Consider the following 23,730-nt stretch of genomic DNA (forward strand, 5'->3'; position numbering starts at 1 on the left):
ATGGACATATGTAGGGGAAACATGACAACCATCACCTCCAAAGCTCCTCCTGACCCTCTTCTAATAGAGGCCTATTTCCCCAAATCAATACTGGGATAAATGAGATGCTGTTGAGTCACTGATCAATTTCAGATCAATTTCAGTGGGTGGCTTAGGCAGGTCCAACGGTGTCCCTAATATCCCTCCCCAGGAATCTACAGAGAGAATGAGTGCAATGACATCAGGCCGCAGCTGCCAAGAGGTGACACACCCTTCCCCCTCCCCCAGTACCCGTTTCCCCTACCCCTAAGACTGTCCTGGGGATTAGAAAACAACTAGGGAGCAAAGGCCCTCAGCCCAGAGTCTGAGCCGGAAGTGAGGTCACGCTCCTGAGTGGGTGGGGTGGGGGAGGTGCGCTTACGTAAGCGAAAGCGCTGAGAGGGAGGGCCAATGGGAAGCGATCGTCGCCGGGGTGAGGGCGGAAGAGAAGAGGTTCAGTTCCGGACTCCGCCGTCGCCATCTGTCACCTCAGCCTCCGGCTCCCGCTGCCGCTGACTTGACCGGGTCTCGCCGCTGTCTCCGCCTCCTCGTCCTAGATCTCTACGGTGCTCGCTCTCTCTGCCGCTTGCTTCTCTGTACCTGCATCCCCTGCAGATGGATCTAGTCGGTGTCACCACTCCTGAGCCCAGGCCAGGGTCGGCTTGGGGGCCTAACAAGGTGAGGGGCGGGGAGGGTTAGCAGCCTGGGGATGGTGGCGACGACCCTCCCAGAAACAGCAGCCCCTCCTTCGAGTCTCAGAGACCCTGAATCGGAAGTCTTCCCTCAGGCGAAGATGTGAGGGAGTCCTTGGTTCTTAGAAAAGGAGGAGAGGCTAATGGGGGAGGGGCTTCCCCGTCGGGACGGAGATCTGGGGAGGGGGGCGGAGATGAGCTGGAGTGAGAAGAGAAAACCGCGATTGCCCGAGATCCTCGTGTGCCTGTAATGGGGAGGCTTTTTTCTCTCCTCGAAACTGCGGAGCGTTGGCTTCTGGGCCTTCCCAACTCTTTCCCTTTTTGAAGCTCTCCGTAATCGCTTCCCCCTCCATTGTGTCGTTTTGAGAAAGGAGCTGGAAACGTTGGTAATTATAGACCAGCTCTCCCGAGGGTTGGCGGTCTGATGTTTGTAGTGGCCAGTGATTGCTAGAATTCTTCCTGCCTCCCTCCCAGCAAGCGTAAGGGGCCCTTCACAATTCTTTTTAAACGTCGACGTGGTAAAGGTAGCACTAGGCTTTCCCCATCCAGGGCCAAAGAAGTACTGATGTTTTCTTAGTTTTCAATGTGAGTCGTCTACTTATGAGCTGAAACCTAATACTTAACATTTCACATTTTCTCTTTTCATGATCCGTTGTCAAACAGGGTTATTAAACAAACCCAGAATGAATCATTGTATAGGAGAATGAATCACCATTTCTTTCTGTCCTCATATAGGTTGTGATGTGTGTGTGTGTGTGTTTTAGTTTACTGATTTTGTTGCCAACAAATAGGTGAAGAGATAAAAGTTCTGGTTTCAAAAGTTGCTTTTATTTACTTTGAGTTCGTGATCGCTTAGAGGATCTTATATGGGACTTTAGGTTACATATCTTCCTAAAAGGAAGGAATAATTTGGTGAAAAAAAACCAACAACATTTAGCTACAGGTGAATTTAAAGAAAATAAGTTTGTATTCATTTAAATGACTATAGAAGTTTTTTTTAAAGTAACAAGAATCACCTTAGCTTCATCTGAACCATGTTAGTGAGTTTTTTTGTTTGCTGACTGATAGAGTGAGTTTTACATTAGGTATCTGGACCTATTCATCAAGGCCACTAGTAGTATAGAAGAGATACTAGATGGTATTTTTAGTCTCTCATGACTTTACATTTTTCAGGAAAGCACTTAAAGTCTTTAAATAATACAAAGAAAAATTAAACACTTAATCCTTTCAAATATTGAATTGACGTAAAACATACTTTCCTGTGTTTGGAAGAAAGAAGTATTATCCCACAGTATTATGTATGAGCATGAATGAATGACTGAAAAAGCACTTACAGCTTATTAAGCAGCCCATTGCTTCCTGCCAAGAAATTGAGATACAAATCAAAACCAGAGGGTTCCTGCTTTTCAAAGTGAAGCTTTATGTTACTGGGTGTTATTGACTCCCCTATGTGGGTGGGGCACAACACAGGTAGGGAAGTAGGATCCAAAGAAGGGCATTTTGGTCCAGAAAGTTACAGGGATGGTGAGGTGAGCCCTAGAGAGTATATTGACACACCTCAAGCCAGGAACTCTGGCGGAATTGATTTTTTTATAATTCCAGACCTGGTGAGCTAGAGGAAAGGAAAGGTACCCAAGCCAGCAAGATAGCTGTGGAGAAGATGGGGACAGTAAGAGATAAAATGAAAAATTGTGATGGAGGGTTTTCCTGAAAGTAATTCAGAAAAGCAGGCTCTTTCCCCCACCTCTCCCCCCAACAGAAGTTCCTTTGTTGCTTAATCTCTGCTTAAGGTTAAGTGTGTTAATTAATTTTGTGTATTTCTTTTGATGAGTTACTCAATTTAAAAATAATCCGAGTATAGTAGTGTTAATAAATACTAGTTAAGCCAGACAATTGCTGTAATGAAGCTGACAAAGAATGTGAAGAAAGACAAAATTTGCTCTAATTTTTAGAGAAAATATTTTTATAAGCTGTATTAAATGGGTGGAGATGATGTATTTGGATTTGTCTGTGGTCACATCTACAAAATTACATTTTAGTCTGGCTGTTTGAGTGCTTAGGTAGTAGGGTAAAAGATGAAAGGTACACAGTAAGATATAACCCTTGCCCTTTAATGAATAGGAAGAATATTTCTTAGTAAGAAACTTTATGCTTAATGGTAGGAATGTGTTTATTAAATTTAGAAACAACGAAGCAGTAATCTTAGTTGTTAGAGAGATTTTTGGAGAATATTCACTAAATCATGTATTTATTTAAATAACTTTTATGGGCCCGGCACTAGGAGTCCAGAAGCAAATCTTTTACAGCCGTTGGTCTCCAGCTTACATTCAGTTGTGGAAAACAGGGAGTACGTACATTTGTACGAGTTTATACAAAGTAATTTTGGGAGAGAAGCACTAACAGGATGGGGAGAGGGAGATCAGGAAAGACCTCATGCACAGGAGGTGGTGTTTGAACTGAGCTTTGAAGGAAGTGAGGGACTAAAAAGAAGTAGCACATTGTAGACATATTGGTATTATTAGATAAACTTGGAAAGGTAGGAGGAAGTCAAGTTGTGGATGACTTTGAATGCTAGTTTGAGTTTAAATTTGATCCCATAGGCCCATCCCTGGCCTATGGTGATGTCCCAAGTCCCCTTAAAAATGTCTATACCCCTCTTTGGGTCTATAAGCTAATGTCTTGATTATTCCTGAACAGAATTAGTTGATAGTTGGCTAATTGTAAGAATGAGAGAAATGAATTCCTAGAAATTCTGAGAGCACCAGAAGAGAGAAAATGAATGTGGAAGAATGTCAAAAACAAACATTGCCTTGGACCAGTCTGGCAATTCCACTAAATCATCTCTATACTATTTTATAATATTTGCATTAAATTGTTGACACATACTTAGGTAGTACATAGAATTGCAGGGGATCTATATCTAATAAAATTGCTAGTTTTTGAATATTAATCTTGGTGGTGGGTATGAAGAGCATGTTGGAAAGGGGAAAGAATAGCAACTAGACCAGCAATGAGACTGTCATCTAATCATGAGGGACTATTATGTACTAAGTGGTTGTGATGGAGAAAGAACAAAGATGACATATATTATTAAGAAAATATTAACAGATTGTACATAAGTATGTGTCAACATGAGTAATGAGAAAAGGAATGCTGACCTGGCTGAGGAGAGCAGGTCAGAAGCAGATGGCAAGGTGACCTGGGGGGATAGTTGGATGGTGTGTGTAGAATTGTCTATGGAGATTTGAAACATAGCTCCTGGAGGCTTAGTTTGGACTATGCTAGTTCAGGTGAGAAGAAGCAGGATATCAGCAGCAGGGCAGAAGGCTAGATGGGCCTGGGCTTAGAGATCAGCACAGTCTTAAAGGTGAAAACCCTAGTGCCAAAGGCAGGGGAGCCTGAGATCCTTTCAGAAAGAGCTGGGATTCTCTCTTTTTTTTTTAATTTTTTTTTTTACATTTTTATTTAAAGTTTTGAGTTCCAAACTCCATCCCTTCCTTCCTCCCCCCTTCCCCAAACAGTAAGCAATCAGATGTAGGTTATACATGTGCAGTTCATTTCCATATTAGTCAATTTGTACAACAAGGCTAGAATAAAAGAAAAAAATGAAAGAGTGAAAAATAGCATGCGTCAGTCTGTATTCGGTCAATATCAGTTCGTTCTCTGGAGGCAGATAATATGCTTCATCATTAACCTTTGGGATTGTCTTGGATCATTGTATTGCTGAGAGTAGCTAAGTCGTTGACAGTTGCTGTTACTGTATACAGCATTCTGGTTCTGTTCACTTCATTGTGCATCAGGTCATGCAAGTCTTTCCAGGTTTTTCTGAAATCATCCTACTTGTCATTTCTTATAGCACAATAATATTCCATTATGCAGCTTCTTGAGCTGTGTCCCAATTGATGGGCATGGGATTCTCTTAAGATTATTGAAGTTAAGAAAATGCTTAAGTTAGATCCAGAGTTAGTTAGATCACTTCCAGGGTGTCAGAGGTGATTCACTCTAGAGTTTCAAATATGAAGAGCCAATTACAGGGGCAGAGGCTAGGAAAGATAAGTTTAGTTTGGGACATAAAGAGCTCAAGGCAACAACTTGACTGATTTTATATATGTACACATATATGTATTTATATACTTGAATAAATTTATCAGTTGTTCAGATGGCACATTAAATTAAGGGTTCTTAACCTTTTTGTGTATCACAGACCTTTTTGGTAGTATAGTGAAGCTATCGACCACTTCTTGTAATCATGTTTTTTGCCTACATTCATAATTAGAGGAAATACTAAATTTTGGTTAGAAATTGGTGAAAATGAAAGTGTAATCTTTTTTTCCATTCTGGTTCATAGGCCCTTTGAAATCAATTCAGGTCTATGGACTGTAGCTTAAGAACCCCTACATTAGAGTCAGGATCCAAAAAGGTTTTGACAAGCTACCATACTGGCCAGAATATAATAAAATGGTATTGAGTAGGGATGGAGGAAATATATCAGGATAGCAGTTTGTCTGAAAAAGATCTTAGTAGGCTTGAGGCTCAGAATGAGTTAAAAGTGATTAAGACAGCCAGAAAAGCTAACATGATCTTAGGCTGCATTAAAGAGAGACAAGGTTATCTGGGAGTGGGAAGGAGGAGTATAGCAGTAGCAGTGACAATAGCAATAATAATAATAATAATTAGCACTTATATAGTGCTTCAAGATTTGCAAAGAGCCGTACATACATTATTTCATTTGATTCTCACGACAACCCTGGGAGGTAGGCACAGAGTAATTATAGATGAGGAAACTGAGATATGTTGAGGTCAAATGACTTGCCCATTAAGTGTCATTAAGAGGCAGAATTTGAACTTGGGTTTTCTTGTCTTCAAGTCCACTATTTTTACTTACTACAGGAAGTAATAGTCCCTCTCTACTTTGTTCTAGTCACACTCTATCTGGAGTGTTCTGTTCAGTTATGGCTGGATGCCATATTTTAGGAAAAACATTGATGTATTGGAAAGTGGCCAGGAAAGGGTGACTAAGAGGTTAAAGGGCTCAAAATCATTCTATAAGAGGACTGGTTGAAGGAAATGGTCATGCTTAGCCTAGATAAGAGAGGAATTAAGGGGTGAGAATTGGAGGGGGGAGTGCAGGTAATGATTGAAGATAAAGAACTTTTAAGTGTTTGAAGGGCTGTTATATAGAATGAGTATTAGACTTGCTCTACTTGGCCTCAAAGGGTGGAATTAAGAATAATGAGTAGAAATTGGAGTGGTAAATTTAGGCTTCTAAGGAAAAATGGGCATATCAGTCAGTTACATTTATTAAGTGCTTAATATGTGCCAGACACTATGCTAAGCACTGGGGGATACAAATATGGAGGAAAAAGGAAAGACAGTGTCTGCCCCCAAGGAGCTTACAATTTAATAGGGAAAGGACAGTATGCAAAGGAAGCCAAAAGGAAGGATTGGAGGAGGAAGGTATCTGTCCAGAGCTGCTTAGCCAGGTCAGAAATGAAGAGATGGTTGACTTGGGTTCCCCCTTTACGTGGAGGTTTGGGGAGGAGCTCTTTGTTCCACAGAGCCCAGTCAGAGAGGAAGAGGGTACTCAGGGTGTTAATGAGGTGATACACTCTCACAGAATGATAAGATTCCTGATGATGACGTTCCTGGGAGCAGAGCCAAGTCCAAAGGAGCAGGTGGGAAATGAGAGCACACTGATGGTACAGCTGTCAAGAACTGCAAGGGTCCCTTTTTGAAGAGCTCTTGCAATAATATGTATTTGTTTACCATATTTGGCCTTCTTCTTTTTTCCTGAATGTTATAATTGATTTGAGACTGGGTCTCCCTATTTTGCTCAGTCTGGAAGTGCATTAGCCCCTCAAGTACTCCAGTCTCTATGTCTATTGGCACAGGAGCTTTGACCTGTTGATGTTTCCAACCTGGGCCACTTTTGGGAGTTGGGTGGTCCCTCTGTTCATATTGGTAGTGGATTTAGTGAAAACACTCAATTGGCATAGTCCACTGGAGCTCAGAACTCTGGGGTTCAAGTGTTCCACTAGCATCAGACTCCTCAGTCGCAGGGATTACATTATGTACTATTTCTACCTTGTAATTGATTTTTAAGAGACAATATTTTGCTTTTGGACTCAGGTGTTTAATTTCAGAAGTTATCTTACTAAATGTGAATATTCTTCAATCTGTAAGATATAAATCTACATTTGGTGTTACTTGGTAAAGCATGCTATGATATAGAAACAAAAGCTAAGTTATAAATTGTGAAATATAATTAAATTTTCATTTGTCTTATAGTGTCCTTGGGGCACCCCTCAAAACACAATATCTTGTTCCTTGGCTGATGTAATGAGTGAACAATTAGCTAAAGAGCTACAATTAGAAGATGAAGCTGCCGCTTTTCCAGAAGCTGTTTCGTAAGTATAATTTGCCAAGAACCCTAATTTTCTAGTGATATAATTGTTAAAGGACCTAGGTTCACATTCTTGCTCTACCCTTCTACCTATGTAAACTTAGAAAGTAAGCCAGCATTTATTAAATGCTTATTATGTGTCAAGCACCATTCTAAGCACTGAGCAAAGCCACTTTGGGGGGCCTCAGCTCCTTCATCTATAAAATGAAAGAGTTGGACTACATGTAAGCACGTGTGCCTGTATGCCTTCTAGCTCTAAATCTATGACTATATAAACAATTCTTTTTAGACTTTATCTTATTGAGCAAAATGAGCTGCTTTTTCTTTCTTTCCTTTTTTTTTCTTTTTAGGCAATTGAGGTTAAGTGACTTGCCCAAGGTCACACAGCTAGTAAGTGTCAAGTGTTTGGTCTGAGGCTAGATTTGAACTCAGGTCCTCCTGACTTCAGGGCCAGTACTCTATCCACTGCACCACCTAGCTGCCCTGAGCTTCTTTTTCTAAAAAGCAGTTTTAGATACTGGATAGTGAAGTAGAGCCAAATTATGGCCAAAATATGTGTAGTGAATCTATTTCTCATTGTTTCCCTTTGTGAGTAGGAGACTAGTGAAGCTATCATTTCTTTGGATTTCCATATGGGCCATTTTGCTTTTTGTTCCATCATTCCACTCCCAAACTGACCAACCATCTCTTAAATGTTATATCATTGGTCACAGGGGGAACTGAGAGGGGTACTACAGTCATCCCTTCCACATCTTGACTTTCTCCATAGTGGTTTCATTATGTTGCAGGTTGGCATAAGAAATTAAATGGGAATTTTTTTGTGAGTTTTGCAGAAGCCGCAGACAACAAACACATCAAGGCCAGCAGATGACGAAAAGTTTAGAAATTCAGAAATGCATAAAATATATGTATAATATAATATCAACCCAAATTTTATAATGAGGTACTGTAAACACCCCATAAAAGAAAAAATTCAGACTTCTTCTCTGGGAGGAAGGGAGGGCCAAAAATTTTTACATGAATTTTCCAGATCACAGGGGTGCTGCACCCCTAACCCCTGTGATGTGGAAAGGATAGCTGTATTTAGTAGTTGGATTTACCCTTTCACCATTGCTAACTATGTCCTGGAAAATGGTTTTCCTGAGGACATTGAATCATCTTTGTACTTAAAGGATTTTATGAGTTTTATATTTTCTTATTTCGGATAGTGTTGCTGAAGGACCTTTTGTTACTGGAGAAAATATTGATACTTCTAGTGATCTAATGCTGGCTCAGATGCTGCAGATGGAGTTTGACAGGGAATATGATGCCCAACTTCGGCGTGAAGAAAAGAAATTCAATGGAGATAGCAAAGGTACTGTTCTGTTGTATGAACTCCATTGGCTGGTAGAAAATGTGTATAACATTTTACTAAATAAATCTTCAAATGTTTTATGTCTTTTAAGTTTCCATTTCCTTTGAAAATTATCGAATGGTGCATCCTTATGAGGACAGTGATAGCTCTGAAGATGAAGTTGACTGGCAGGACACTCGCCATGATCCCTACAGAGCAGGTACCAGGTTTATATTCGCTTTGTGTATGTTGAGGGTGGAAGATCATCAGTGAAGAGGGAGGAGGGAGAGACCTCTTTTTCACTTCTTACGTTCTTTCTCGCTCTCTTTTTTTTTTCAGCTATTTTCCATTTTCTGTTTTGTCACTGGATTCATGAACTAGAAATGAGTGACTGAAAATTCACCATTTAGTTTACCTGTCTTTTAGATTTAAAATATTGAATATTTCAGGTTATTGTTCATTATTTGTTTCCCTTGCCTTGGTCACCTATAGCTAAACCTGTTCCTACTCCCAAAAAGGGTTTTATTGGAAAAGGAAAAGATATTACCACCAAACATGATGAAGTAGTGTGTGGAAGAAAGAATACAGCACGAATGGAAAATGTAAGTTATTGAATATGTGTCTGCCTTCTAGAACATGGGTCATAAGACTATGGTCTCCAGGTCACTTGTATTTAAAAATGTAAAAGCCATTCTTAGCTCTCAGGCCATCAAAAAAGTGCCATGTTCTAAAAGCATGTTTAATTGAATAAGAAGAAATATAGAATACTTACGGGAAACGTTTAATTTTTATTTAAAAAAAAACACTTCAGTTGACAGAAGAAACTTTTGCAAAAACTTGAATGCAAATGAGAATTTCAGGGAACTTTAGATCAAAATGATACATTTATTGCTTAAACTCAGGGATCACAAGTATCTTGGTAGATAATTCTATACCTTAAGCTTTTCAGTTTGAAAACCAGTTTCATCTTAGTGTGAAAAATGCTACAGTTGGTCACTTTGGTTTTCTGAAAAGAATTATTATAGTTGGTAGTAAGTGAATATTAGTTTTTTTGTGTGTAATATTTATGGGTTCTAATGTCTTGTAAACCCTAGTACCAAGGAAATATAGGAAAACCTAGAAATAAAAAAATATAAGAAATGTTTGCATTATTTAGATCTTCTATCACGTTTTAAGTTCTTAGTATTTAGGGCTGAACCTTAGTAATCCTTTATATTGTAGCATAACAATAATAACATCTTAAATTTTCATTGGTAGTTTGCACCTGGGTTCCAGGTAGGAGATGGAATTGGGATGGATTTAAAACTACCAAATCAGGTCTTCAACGCTTTAAAACAACATGCTTACTCTGAGGAACGTCGGAGTGCCCGTGTCCATGAGAAAAAGGAACATTCTACAGCAGTAAGCGTTCTCAAATTCTTGTGTCCTTGGTGAAAAGACATAGCCTAAACACTTCACTTTGGTTTTAGAATATTTACTTTTTTTGGTAATATCTTTTAACAGGAGAGGCAGCATATCATAGATACGCTGTCTCTTGAGTCAGGAAGACCTGGCTTCATTTCCTGCCTCTGACACAGAATGACTGTGTGAACCTGGGCAAGTCACTTAACTTTTCAATGCCCCAGGCAACTCTAAGACTCTGCATTGCAGAGCTGGTGGCAATTTGAATTGGTAAAGGGACTTTGCTCTCTTAGTGTTCCTCTGTGAATGAAATCAAAGGACTGGACCAAAAATTTTTTTTAACAAGATTGGGCCTTTCAAATCAAAACTGCAAATAATTTTTAAAAAGCACTTAACTTTCTAGATTATTATTTCCTAATTTACTGTAATTTTTACATGTTCAGTATTAAAGTAAAACATATAGTCTATATACTGATGAATATTTCAGGATTTTTTCATTCAAAAAAAGATTAATTTTATTTAACTCTTTTTATATTTATAATCAAACTTTAGTAGTACATATGAGTTACATTAGAGATACATTTAAGTAGCAAGAAAATTAAATGACCAAACCTGTTGTCAGAATGTGGGAGAGAGAAAAACCTAATCATACTTGAAAGAGTATGAAAATATTTCCACTTTGGGGGCGTATGGTTGAGTAATCTTTTGCATGTGTAATTCTTTATTTTTACAGGAAAAAGCAGTAGATCCTAAAACACGTTTACTTATGTACAAGATGGTCAATTCTGGAATGCTGGAGACAATCACTGGCTGTATTAGTACAGGAAAGGAATCTGTTGTCTTTCATGCATATGGAGGGAGGTAAATAAGCAAAATATTCTTTTTTTTTTTTTAACACATGAAAGATCAGGAACTGCTTTATTTCATTCATCTTACAAATAAAACTTCTTTGTGTTGTTTGATGAACTGAAAGGAATGAATGAATGGCTTTCACTCCAAACAATTTTTACTAATTTGTACTTCAAATTATCTGTTATCCAAAAAACTGAAGTTGTCAGAGAGGGAAAACTCCCAACCCCGTTCTTCGTTTGATCCAACCAAACTCTCCTTCTTCCTTTTCCTTACACATGACATTGCATCCCAGTCTCTGTGCTTTTTCACTGGCAGCCCCACATCCCTAGAATAGATACCCATCTCATAGAATATTTTTCTTCCTTTAAGACACAACTCAAGTACCATCTTCTGTATGAAGCCTTTTCTGACCCTCACTACTACTGATTTCCTCCTTCCCAAACTGTCTTATATTTAACTACTGATTAATGTATTTGAATTTGTTATTTTTATATTTGTGGTATACATACCATATATTCATATATACCATATGTTTATATATACCAATTATATATAAACCATATATGTATAAATCATATATGTGTGTGTATACACCCCCTCATAGCCTCCTCCATTAGAATGTATTTCTTTATTTGTACTTTTATCCCCAACAACTTAATGATCACTTAATGAATCCTTGTTTATTGATTGATGGATTGACATACAACCGCTTTCCAGTGTGCCTGTGCTTCTCCTGTCATATTAGGGAAAGCCTCTGAAACAAAGGTTAGAGGAATCAATAAACGATGGTTAGTTTTCCAGACCAGTCCACAAAAGGTTATTTAACTTACAGTTGCCCCTAAAATGAATTCTGAGACCCTTCAACTCCCCACAGTCAAATACAAAATTCTCTGTTTGGTATTTAAAGCTCTTCACAATCTGACTCCTTCCTATCTTTCCAGTATTCTTACACTTTACTCATTTCCCCATAGTCTATGATCCAACCACTTTGGCCTACTTCCTTTTCCTTACAAATGATATATTACCTCTTTTCTTCCTTTCTTGTACTCATTTTCCTCTTTGCCTAGAATGTTCTCCTTGCTCACCTCCCCTTCTTAGCTTCTCTGGCTTCCATTAAGAATCACTCCAAATCTTCCCCTCTGTCTACCCCCTATTACAATGCCTGAGATTTAATAGGTGCTTCATAAATAACTAATAAGCAAAATATCCTAAAAAAAAAAAATCTCAAGAGAGACTGTATGGGTCAAGGACACCTTGTTCCCCCTTATAGTGTTAGTTATTTATAAAGCTGTACTCTGTATATTTTAATACTTATTTTTGCTCAATGTGGCAGTGCCTTTGAGACCCCAGGGTCACTTTCATGCTATGATGATGCATTGAAGTGGCATTTAAAAGTAAAAGAATCCCTTTTTAAATAAAATGTTCATAAGAAACTATCTTTTTTTAACTGAAGGAAAGAGAAATATTTGAAAGCCTCTGTTACATATAAAACTCTTTTAGTTCATAATACCTGTGCTAGAAAATTTTTCTGACTTCATTAAGCTATATATACATATATATGTGTATATGTGTATATATATACACCCTAAAACCTCACATGAGCCAAATGGTGCAAAGAGATTTGCAAATCTGATAAATCCTGGTCTAAATACCAGGTTTCCTTTTGGGGGATAGAGGGGACTGGAGTCTAAATGGGGAAAGTGACTACTAAGAGCTTCTGTGATTCTTGAGATGGGGAATGGGGGCAAAAGTATACATTGTATACATTGTTCTGTTCCAGGAAAAGTGTTGCTAGGGCAAAAGATAGAAGGAGGTACTAATATTGACCTATTTTATATGTGTAGATCAACTTTCAGTACCTTCATTTTGAGATGCATTAGCTTACAGCATGCTTTTGCCCCTATTGTATGGGAAAAAGTAGAGTAGTTTTGAAGAGTTAGTTGGCTGTAAATTGTATGACACCTAGGCGAGGCAGATAAAACTTATCTGATAATAATGGACTATGGAGAGTCAGTTAATTCTTACATTATGAAGGAATAAAGAAAATTATTTATTAAGTATTTGGCAATATGCCAAACACTGTTAAGTGCTAGGTATACAATACAAAAAATGAGATGGTCTCTCACCTCACTAAGCTTTCATTCTAATGGGGGAGATAACAGAGGGAGATGGTAACCAGGGAAGGGAGTTAACGGTTTGGGAAGTAACAAAGCTAGGGAAAAAAGGGCTGTCCATGAGGTCTCTTTCCGGAGGAAATGGTAGTGTTGATTTGATTACTGTTCCTCAGAGCAAGAGGTAGAGAAGATACACTAGGATTCTGTTAGATGGCTGCTGCCCCTCCCCTGCCCCAAATATATTGCTTTTCTCAGTATAAACAGAGACAGGGAATACTTAGTTTTCATGTTAAAGAGAAGAGGAAAATTAAACACAAGGAGCATGCTGGTTTATATTCCCAGTCAATCTTTTTTAAAGCAATTACTACAATAGGTGCTATTGAGGATACAAAAGAGATAAGATATGGGCTTAGCCCTTGAAGGTTAATTATAAAGATACTATTACCAAGGCAACCTTTTTAGAAGATTAAGTATAACAGGGTGTTTAATTGGGTGATAGAGTTGAGGTATCTGAAATCCAGTGGCACCCAGGAGCTTATAGTCCTACAAGAGATGCTCTGCAGAGCCTTTTGTCCCTTTTTACTGATGACTATAATTACCTTAACAATTGTTAAGACAGACAAGTGTAGTGTAATTAAAGAAATGGTATAAATCAGTGATGTCAAACTCAATAGAAACAGATCCCTTTGAGGATTTAGAAAATCACATATTGATTTAGAAAACCACAAATTAACAGTCTGTATTATACTTTAATTTATTTTGTTAAGCATTTTCCAATACCATTTTGATATGGTTGGAGGGAATGAGTTTGAGGCCCAGTATAAACTGAAAACCTTTGAATCCAGTGATACAGAATTTAAGTATTATGGGACTTGAGGAAGAAGAATTAATGGAAGAGGAGAGGAAATTTGACCTCAAAACTAGAAAAATGGAGAGGAAAAACACAGAAGTATTGGGCCTTTCAGGTAAGGGAACAATATTAGGGAAGCATGAAGGTGATACTTTGAATTTTTCCCTTCTAGAGGCCTGTAGGGTAACTGCCTTCACATATATTTTAAGGCAACAGCTATCATGTTCTCTTCTTGCCCTCATCGCCACCTTACTTATTTCACCTGCTCATGGCATTTATTCAGTCTTACTTTCCCAGTTCTTTCAACAGTTTCTCATACATGTTCCCAGACCCTTGGCTCTCTGGTGATCTCTTGAAATGTCGTGCTCAGAGTGCTTCTGTCATGGTCTTACCATGGCAGACAGGCATGACAGTTACTTCCCTTGTTCTGCTAATGTGAGATAGAACAAGCTTTTTTGGCAGCCATGTCACTCTGTTGGCACACTGTCTTGTAGTCAACTAAGTTCTTTTTCATGGGAACTCTTTTCATGACTTCTCTCAAAACATATTTTGTTCATTATCAGTCTCAAGTGCAAGATTTTATATTTTTAAGGCCATTGTTCTATGCCACCTTTTGTCTTTATACAAGTAGCTGATGGAAGAATTGACCAGTTTGGGACAAAATACAGAGTCTTCTAGCACACCATTGGAAAATCCTTTCTGGTTGACATTGCTCATAATTTTTTGGTTATGAGTATTCAGCCATTAATGGATTAAAAACATATTAAAAGCTAACTACAAGTGTCAGTGTGCTAAGCACTGGGGATACAAATTTTAAAAGTAAGTTTTGGTCCTTGACCTCAAGGAGCTTATATTCTAATGGGGATAGATACAGAGAAGAGGTAGCCAGGGAGTGTTTTTAGTCCGAGGAGTCACAGAGAATGAGGATTTGATTCACCTGGCTTTCAGTCAGTTGAATTTTCCTTTAACCTGATCATGTGATTGGACTTTTACCCAAGCCACATTTTCCTTACTTGCTGGCACAGATGTCATGAGAAACTTTGGGCCATTCTGAAATAAAGATACACATGTTCACAGCATCTTCCACTCTACCAGTCTGATGATAATATGAAAAAGGACTTGAGGGGGCCCAGATTATCAGTTTTAGGTATACCAAATAATGAATTGCTCATATAATCAGAGACTTGGAAAATACCTGGAAAGGTCATTTTGTTTTCCTCTTATTTTATATCTATCACACCTAGTCTACAAATAGATGAGAATCTAGCCTCTTTTTAAAATATCATTTATTTGTTTCTTGGGTTTATTATCAGAACCATTAAGGGGGAAATTATATTTCTGAGTCCTGCTGAAAAATTATTGTCATCCAGCTGAAAATTGTCTATTAAAACCACAGTTTTCATGATTGAAGATTTATGGACCTTTTTTGAGGAAAAAAAGGTTTGATAGTTTCTCAAAATAGGAGTGTTCTTTTGAAGTTCTGTTCTGCTCAAAGACTTGTTTTATCTTAGAATATTCAGTTAGAAAAGGCCTTACTTGGGATCTGGAAACATGCACTGACTTGACTTTTTTTTGCCCTTTATGTATTAGCAGGGAAGATGGGAAAGAAGATAGTAAGGTTATACCTGCAGAATGTGCCCTAAAGGTATTTAAAACGACTCTTAATGAATTCAAGAATCGGGACAAATACATTAAGGATGATTTCAGGTTTAAAGATCGCTTCAGTAAATTGAATCCACGAAAGATCATCCGCATGTGGGCAGAAAAAGAAATGCACAATCTAACAAGGTACAGAAAATCAAAAGGCCAAAAAGGGATCTTGGGTTTCTGTCACCATTGTTTTAGGCATCCTGAATGTCAATTTAAAGACTGCTAGATAAGGAAACTTCTTGATCTCTCGTCACAACAAGAGTTTTTAAATACCACAGTGAAATGTTTTCCTTTTTGTTATAACGTTCCCAAAACCCAAATGAAAAAATTTTCTCCTTGCATTGAGAAAATGTAGAGCAACTGGGCATTTTACCCATGTATAAATCCTTTTTTTCACTGAGCTACTTTTTAAAATTCAGCTTACTTTTCTACAGGCTAAATAATCTGTTTTCATTTACATTGGTACCAAATTAGATACTGAAGATTTTCTTAAGCTTTTGTGTTAGATGTAATACAAAATATTTGTAAACTTTTATGACAGAATATTTTCATTTTGTTAGTTTTAATTTTCATTGTATTTGTAATTCAGATTTATGTTTCACTAAACAATTTAGAGGTAGATGAAAGCTTGGAGATCATGTTTCCAACTCTCTTATTTTACAGCTAAGAAAACTAGGGCTCTGAGAGATTCGGTGACCTGTGTTAGATCACACAGCGAGTTTTGTGCCAGGGCCAGAATGAGGACCCTTATCTGTTGATAGTTCTTTCTGTTTTACCCTGCTGCTTCTCAGGACAGTTTACAAGTTATAATAGATCTCAAGTAAATATGTTTCATGGTGACTTCTCATCATGTTGTGACTTGTTTTTGCTTTTTGAAGTATATATTTACTTAAATGCAAAAGTTAGAAGATGAAATTTATGAGGCACAAAATGATAAATACTAAGTAAAAGGTTTTTTTGGGGGGGGTGTTTTGTTTTTGGTTTTTGTTTTGTTTTGTTTTTGTGAGGCAGTTGGGGTTCAGTGACTTGCCCAGAGTCACACAGCTAGTGTCAGGTGTCTGAAGCTGGATTTGAACTCAAGTCCTCCTGACTCCAGGGCCAGTGCTCTATCCACTGCACCACTTAGCTGCCCCAAGTGGTTTTTGTTGTTGTTGTTGTTGTTTTTTAATATACATTTTTGCTGAGATATAGTTGTCTGATCTTTTAAAAAACTGCCCTTGATGATTTTTTTCCCCATATCCAGAATGCAAAAGGCTGGTATCTCTTGCCCAGAAGTTGTAATGCTTAAGAAACACATTTTGGTCATGTCTTTTATTGGCAAAGATCAAGTCCCAGCTCCCAAACTAAAAGAAGTAAAACTCAGTAGTGAAGACATGAAAGAGGCCTACTATCAAACCCTCCATGTAAGTTGAAATTTTCCTTTATATTTTTAAAGAAACTTCCTTTTACATTTCTACATTTTCAGGTTTTGAGGTAACAAGCTGATGTTACACTGTAGTTTTGAGGAGTTTTTTGCTCATATATCTGAAGTTATAGAGAGATGTGTATGTTTCTAAATAGTTGGATAAATGAATACCTGGGGTGCTTTTATATTTTCTTTCTATCAATAGCAATTACTAGCAGAGAAACATGAGATATGATAATTTGGTATTCATTCTATCCCCCAAACTTAACCAAATAAAATTTAATATTATTGTATATTTATAAAAATGTAGTATCTCATTCCTTTATTTATACCATAAATGCTACAGCTTAAAAACATAAAAATGTTTTTGCTTTTGCAGATACTTTTAGAAGGGGTACTTTAAATATTTTTTTTGTAAAACCAAAGATTTTCCCCCTTGGCACATATATGTTTTTAAAAATGGCTAGCTAGGGGATAGATAAGAGGGAACAAAATTTAGAATATGTTTCAGTGCTCCACTCTTTTATCAGTTACTTTTCTAATTGAATAATGAGGGGGAGCATTTTTGTTTTTGCATTTCCCTCGGTGTCCTGGGCTGAACTTGGCTTAGACCAGTCACCTGTCAGAGTAGGTTCAATACTGGAACAAAGTGAAACACCAAGAGATCATTCAAGAGTTAACAGAAGGAGTCGTACTTAGCCATAGCAGGAGGAGGATATTCAACAGGGAACAGTGTTGAGGAGGCCCTGAATTGATTCAGCTGAAGAAAGCTCCCTTGCCTGAGTTGCCCTAAGGGATCCTCCAACCAAGTAATTCTTGGAACTTTTTATGGGTGCTTTGTACCCAGGTGACCAGGAGGGATGTTGACAGCTTGAGCCTTTGATGCCTGAGCTAATCAAGACTTGAGGATGGTCTCAATAGTTTTAAAAGAAAAATTAACCTAACTTGCTTGGGGTTGGGAGTAGGGGTTTAGGATATTGTACCTATCACACTTGGGAAATGGATTTCATGTTAAAGTAGGATGATAGGAGGTGCTGGGTCTCAGGTCAGGAAGACTCATCTTCTTTCCTAAGTTCAAATCTGGCCTCAGGCACTTACTAGCTATGTGACCCTAGACAAGTCACTCAACCCTGTTTGCCTCAGTTCCTCATTTGTTAAATGATCTGAAGAAGGAAATGGCAAACACTCCATGATCTGTGCCAAGAAAACCCCAATTGGGATCATGAAGAGTGGGACATGACCAAAAAACGACTGAACAACAAGATGATAGGAACATAAAAGTGTTATCAGAATTATTTTTCCCCCATTTAGTTACAAAACTGATTTGACACCTTTCCCTAAGTGCTTGTCCCTCCCCCACAGATGATGCAGCAGTTATATAAGGAGTGCAGTCTCGTCCATGCCGATTTGAGTGAGTACAACATGCTGTGGCACGCTGGAAAGGTGAGAAGTTCATAGTCCATTAATGTCATTTGCACAGTTGTAATGGAAACTTCCTATATAGATAGTAAATCACTTTGTCCCTTGCCTTTGAACTAGGTCTGGTTGATTGACGTTAGTCAGTCTGTGGAGCCAACCCATCCTCACGGTCTGGAGTTCTTGTTTCGAGATTGCAGAAATGTATCACAGGTGAGAATTAAATGATGGGAGGGTTAAAGGAGAGTGTTGTTCATAACGAATGTAATTATAAAGCATTTTAAAAGGGGTAATATTTTCCTCACAGCCCTAGGAGTGAAGTGACTAGTTCTGTCCACCTGATAACAGACTCAGATAGTTGTTGAATAAGTCAGTTCAGTCAAAGTCATACTATTTAGTGGAGCGGGTTTTGAATTCAGACAAACAAGGAACAAGAAAAGCAAAGTCTTCTTGTGTGTTAAACTTGTGTTCTATAGTTTATGGAAGGAGGTAACATGTCAAATTAAATATTTTAGAGATGGAGAAAGAAAAAAGATTTAAAATAAGGCTTAAAGAAAATTAAATTTTTATGGAATATTATGGCTTGAATAATACACTACTATTACAGTTGTAGTGCGAAGGTACATTATAACCCAACATGTTCATCTTGGAAAAATTGATTTTAATATTTCAATGACTGACCTTGTATTTTGTCTTCTAGTTTTTTCAGAAAGGAGAGGTAAGTGAAGCCCTTGGTGAACGAGACCTCTTCAATGCCGTGTCAGGCTTAAACATAACAGCAGATAATGAAGTTGATTTCCTGGCTGAGGTGAGTGTTTTCAATGGCTGTGCAATTATTTGTCATGATAGACAAGGGCAGAACAGATATTTATAGGCCCTAGATAATTTAAAACCTTCACTTTGTCCTTTAATTTCAACTTTGTCTCCCTCAAGACCTCTAACAAGTAACAAAATTTGAATTTTCATTTCCTCCTGAGGGGATTTGACTAGATGATGTCTGAAATCTAAAGTTTGATTTTTTTTTTTAAATCTCCTTCCCCACATGCTCTGTTGAGAAACTAAAATAACCAAAACATAGCCGGCAGTGATATTTGATGCTACTGGTAAATATCTTTTCCTCTTTTCCCTTAAAGCTTCTAAGATACTATATTTATCTTTCACCTCCTCTTCCTTCCCTTCTTTCTGCCCCCTAAATTATTTATCCCTCAAAACTTAGTCTTCAGCCACCTACTCTTTGTTCAGCAAATGTTTGTGTATCTGTCATGTGCTTAGCACTCTAGTAAGCCATAAGGTTGAGTCAAATAATAACCCATGGTCCCTTCCCTCTGCTGAATCTATTATCTTTATGCTATTGATTGAAATGGACATATCCACCCTTGCCCTGTTCCCTAATTTTCAGTCTTTTTAACTGCCTGCCAAATCACTTTCTTGGCTGTAGCTGGCATTTTAAGCTTTGTGTTTCTAAAACAACTCTCCTCAGAAACCAGCTACCCCTCCAGATTTCCCCATTAGAAATAATTGTCATTCTGTTCTAATCTAATAAGCATTAAGTGCCTGCTATGTGCCAGGCACTGTGCTAAGTGCAGGTGATACAGTTCACAAAAAGACAATCCCTACCCTCAAAAGAACTTACAGTCTAATGTGGGAAGATGACCCACAAAAGGAGGTAGGAAATCAGGGGTTGGGAGTTGGGGAAGGAAGGTTGGGGGACCCAGCATGGGGGCATCTTGTTCTGTGGAGTTGAAACTAGGCTGAGCAGCAGAAACCGAGTGGAGTAAGCCTAAAAATCCAGTTTCTGCCCTCTATAAAGAAAGGCATTGGGAGGACTTTGGTATTCTACTAGTTCCACCAGTAACACAGATTCACACCTTCAGTAGAATCTTTGACGACTCCTTCTCCTTTATCACTCATTCTTCCTCCACCATCTGTTAAAACCCTTAACAAACAGGAAGTTCTAACACATTTCTTCTTTTGTAGTTGTGGCTTTCAAATCTGTCCTTTCCTATTTCTGATGGCATCACCCTAGTTCAAGCTTTCCTCATTTATTCATAGGTTTCATAGGAGTTAGAACTAGAAGAAGCCTTAGAGATTAGCTAGTCGACTGCTTCATTTTATTTATTTTAGGGTGGATAGTCAGTGTTTCTCTTACTACTTACTTGAAAGCAACATAATAGATCACAGGTATAAGTAACATTTTCTAGTTTCAAAGTTTATAGACATATCAGAAGATTACATGCTCTTTATATCCAATCAAGCATTTAATAAGCATCTACTGTGCCAGGCACTGTGCTAAGTTCTGGGAATATAAAGGAGAGTAAAAACAGTCGAATGGGGAAGACAGCATGCAAACAACCATGTGCAGATGAGATAGACAGAATACACTGGAGATGATCTCAGTGCAACACTAGCATTATGAGGGATCAGGAAAGACTTATTGAAGAAGGTGAGATTTTAACTGAGACTTAAAGAAAGCCAGGGTAGCCAGAAGGCAGAGATGAGGGATGGAAAGAATTTCAGGCATGAGGGACAGCCAGAGAAAATGCAGGGAATAGGGCGGTGGAGTGTCAGTGTGGGAAGAACCAGTTCAGGTTCTCTGCCAAAAATGGTCAGCTGTAAGTTAGGGAGATGATATCTTAATATTTCTAGTTAGTAGTAAGCACTGAGTGCTTTCAAATAGTTGAACTATTTGTATGAATATTCTATAGATTCATTCATCAACTCCTAGATAATTGAGAGGTGTATCTTCTTAAGGGGAAAACTTAATTAACCATTGTTCTGCAAATTTATTTTTTGTAAAATCCCATAAGTTGTAATGTAAATATGTAAAATGTTAGGTAGCATAGCTTAGCTATTTCTCTTTTGGGTAGAATAGCATTGGTTATTTCTTTATTGGAAGACAGGTTGTGAATATTCAAAATATCAGCTGCCAGTCTACCTGCAGAGAGAGAAGCTGCCAGAAACACCTTGGATTCATGAAGCGTTTCATTTTGAATTAATTTTTGATTGTTGTGCATTCAGAAACCCTTTACTATGGCCAGATTTTTTTGCAACCCCGTACGGGATGGCACCCCACAGTTTAAGAAGTGCTGAGTCCATTATCCACTCCACCCCTACTGCCTTTATTATCCTATAATTAGGCATGGGCTGGAATTGGCCCTCCATAAATGCTGGCCTGTCTGAAGTGTTTGTAGTTTTGAACTGTAACATCAGATGTAGTGTTTTAACAAGTCTCTTTTACATTTGAAATTTTAATTTTGTAGATAGAAGCTTTGGAGAAGATGAATGAAGATCACGTTCAGAAGAATGGAAGGAAGTCTGCTTCATTTTTAAAAGATGACGGAGACCCACCGATAACATGTGATGAATAACACCAACACTTGCTGCCTCTAACCGTGTTGGTGCAGTGGTGATTGTCACCTGCCAGTGGCAAGTGGAATTGTGGGTGACTTGAAATACCAAAAAAGGAAATACGAGGAGTGTACAATGGTGCTTCTGTGTTTTTTTTCCTTGGTGACCCATGTGCCAGATGTGTGGGGTTTTTAGCTTGGCACTGTAAGAATAGAATGTCACTACCTCTTATTATATGATTGGGCTAATTTAATTCTTCAGCTGCATTAGGTTATTGCAGCTGAAGTAGACATGATTTTTGCATGATTCAGGGCATAAGTGTTTTGGTGCATATTTTTTTAAATTTAGGTAACATATCTAAGTATGAAGAAAGGACAGCTATATTTGGAAAAAGAGAGTTTTAGCAGAATTTCTTCTCAGTTTTTCTTTTCAGTTTTCTCAATTTTTCTTCCCCAAACGAAGTACTTGGTCGTGGTTCTAAAGGGAAATGTGGGTCTTCCTTAGTGAAAGTGATGAATGAAAATTGTTTTGGAATGACTTGTGTGAAAGAGGCATTAGCTGTGTGTCCATTGGTACAATTGAAAATCTGATTCAGACTCGCACCTCTTCAAGGCAAAGCATCGTAGGTTCCTGAATAATTCCAAGTCACATTATATCCAAGAGGTTTAACTTGAATGTTTTACAAATTTCTTAACTTCTGGTTTTTCTACTTTTAGGCTTAATTTGATAAGGATAACGTACCTGCATTTTACCCTTAGAACTAAAATTTAAATTACTTGGGATGACAGAATTTGAGATTTAACCATGTTTTACATATTGTGGTGAAATTTTTATTTTAAAAATACAGTACATTTTACACTTTGCTCAATTGTAACTGTGTGAAGTTGAGAGGCACCCATTTATTTGAAGTGGCTCTAAGCAAGCTAACTGGAAGACAGTTGGAAGTAATCATATTAGTAAACAAAGCGGAATGCAACTCCAGGTACTACAATTTACATAAACCAGGACAGACTGTTTGACCTCAGTTTCAACAGAATGTTCAGCACTGACTAATTTCAGATTCTAAGAAAATCGATTGTATGCCTGGGCTGACAGTGAAGTTCATTATCTGCATCTTTGCTATTTTCTCAGAACTTAGGTAAAATTGGAACACCTTCTAAAACCCTTATTGGTTCTGTGTTAACATAAATTACATTTTTCTTGAAATAAAAAAGTAAAAATTAAATATTCAGACTTAAAAACTCTACTACATTTGAAAAATGAACCTGATGATTCCTTTTTCCTTCCTAGTAAAAGAAATCCTTTGTGTTGCTTTTTGCTGAATTCTAGAGAGATCCAGTCTTTGATAGATAATTCATTACTTCTGAAACATGTTCTTAGTACTCTGACAAGGGTTTTAAGATGACTGGTTATTTAATGCATTGTATAAATTAAGACAACTATCTAATTTTGAAAACCTTTAACATTTAAAAATTTTTGGTTTTATAACATACCCTGTTTTACAAAGAGCAGCAAACCATTGCTGTGTGACATTCTTGCAGTGTGCTGTGGAAAGTGCTCTTTTTTAAAAATTAAAAAAAAAAAGTCATTCATTCGATGGTGGTTTTTCCGTGTGGGTCCTTCTTACGACTTTTAACTCAAATCCCAGTTTACAAAAATTGGGGACGAGGGGAGCTAACTGACACCTAGTTTCTTCAGATTTATATTTCATTATTAAAGAAATAATTTATATTAAATTACAAGGAGATTTTCCCCTGCTCCAGAGGGAAAAGAAATATTTTTACATAAGAAGAGGAAGATAGGTAGTGAATACCTAATGAACTGACTAAAACAAGGAGTTGTATGATGACCTGAAACACAAATGAACATGCTATGAAAATGGAAACTAGGCCATTTTACCCCACTTTAATACAAAACACAGTATAGAAAAATCTTTAATATCCAACAAGGAGGAACTAGTTGCTGAAATGTAAGTAGTAGGTAGAAACTTTGGGGACAAGCAAAGCTGGTGGTGTCTGACAAACTAGTCTTAATTTGAGGGAAAGCAGTTTTCAAAAGCCTCAGAGACTGGGGAGAGGTAATCCAACTCCCTAAAAATATATAGGGGAATTCATCCGGAAAAGGATGGGAAGCCCTCAAAAAATAAAACTTCAAAATATAAAAAGAAACGATTCCTAGGAGGAAAATGGAACTTGTCTAAAGAGGTCAGTATAGATTCACAGGGAGCACTTGGACTAACCTATTAAGA

General features: G+C 37.7%; 1 protein-coding gene across 2 annotated transcripts; it reads left to right on the forward strand.

The window, feature by feature from the left end:
* The first annotated feature begins 471 nt into the window (after positions 1 to 471).
* Positions 472 to 23,077, forward strand: LOC114054193 (serine/threonine-protein kinase RIO3). 2 transcript variants are annotated; one of them, XM_027877357.1, is made up of 13 exons: positions 472 to 696; positions 6,999 to 7,117; positions 8,322 to 8,467; positions 8,559 to 8,666; positions 8,939 to 9,048; positions 9,704 to 9,847; positions 10,581 to 10,708; positions 15,257 to 15,451; positions 16,557 to 16,716; positions 18,081 to 18,161; positions 18,258 to 18,347; positions 18,835 to 18,942; positions 21,395 to 23,077. In XM_027877357.1, exons 1-13 carry the CDS (start codon positions 634 to 636, stop codon positions 21,500 to 21,502), a joined length of 1,560 nt encoding a protein of 519 aa, XP_027733158.1. In that variant the 5' UTR covers positions 472 to 633; the 3' UTR covers positions 21,503 to 23,077. The 2 variants fall into 2 exon arrangements, with proteins under 2 accessions (XP_027733158.1, XP_027733157.1); XM_027877356.1 differs by having other exon boundaries at positions 473 to 696; positions 15,254 to 15,451.
* Positions 23,078 to 23,730: the final 653 nt, after the last annotated feature.

The sequence above is a fragment of the Vombatus ursinus genome, unplaced genomic scaffold (genome assembly GCF_900497805.2).
Source record: "Vombatus ursinus unplaced genomic scaffold, bare-nosed wombat genome assembly UNPS02014812.1, whole genome shotgun sequence".
NCBI lineage: Eukaryota > Metazoa > Chordata > Mammalia > Diprotodontia > Vombatidae > Vombatus > Vombatus ursinus.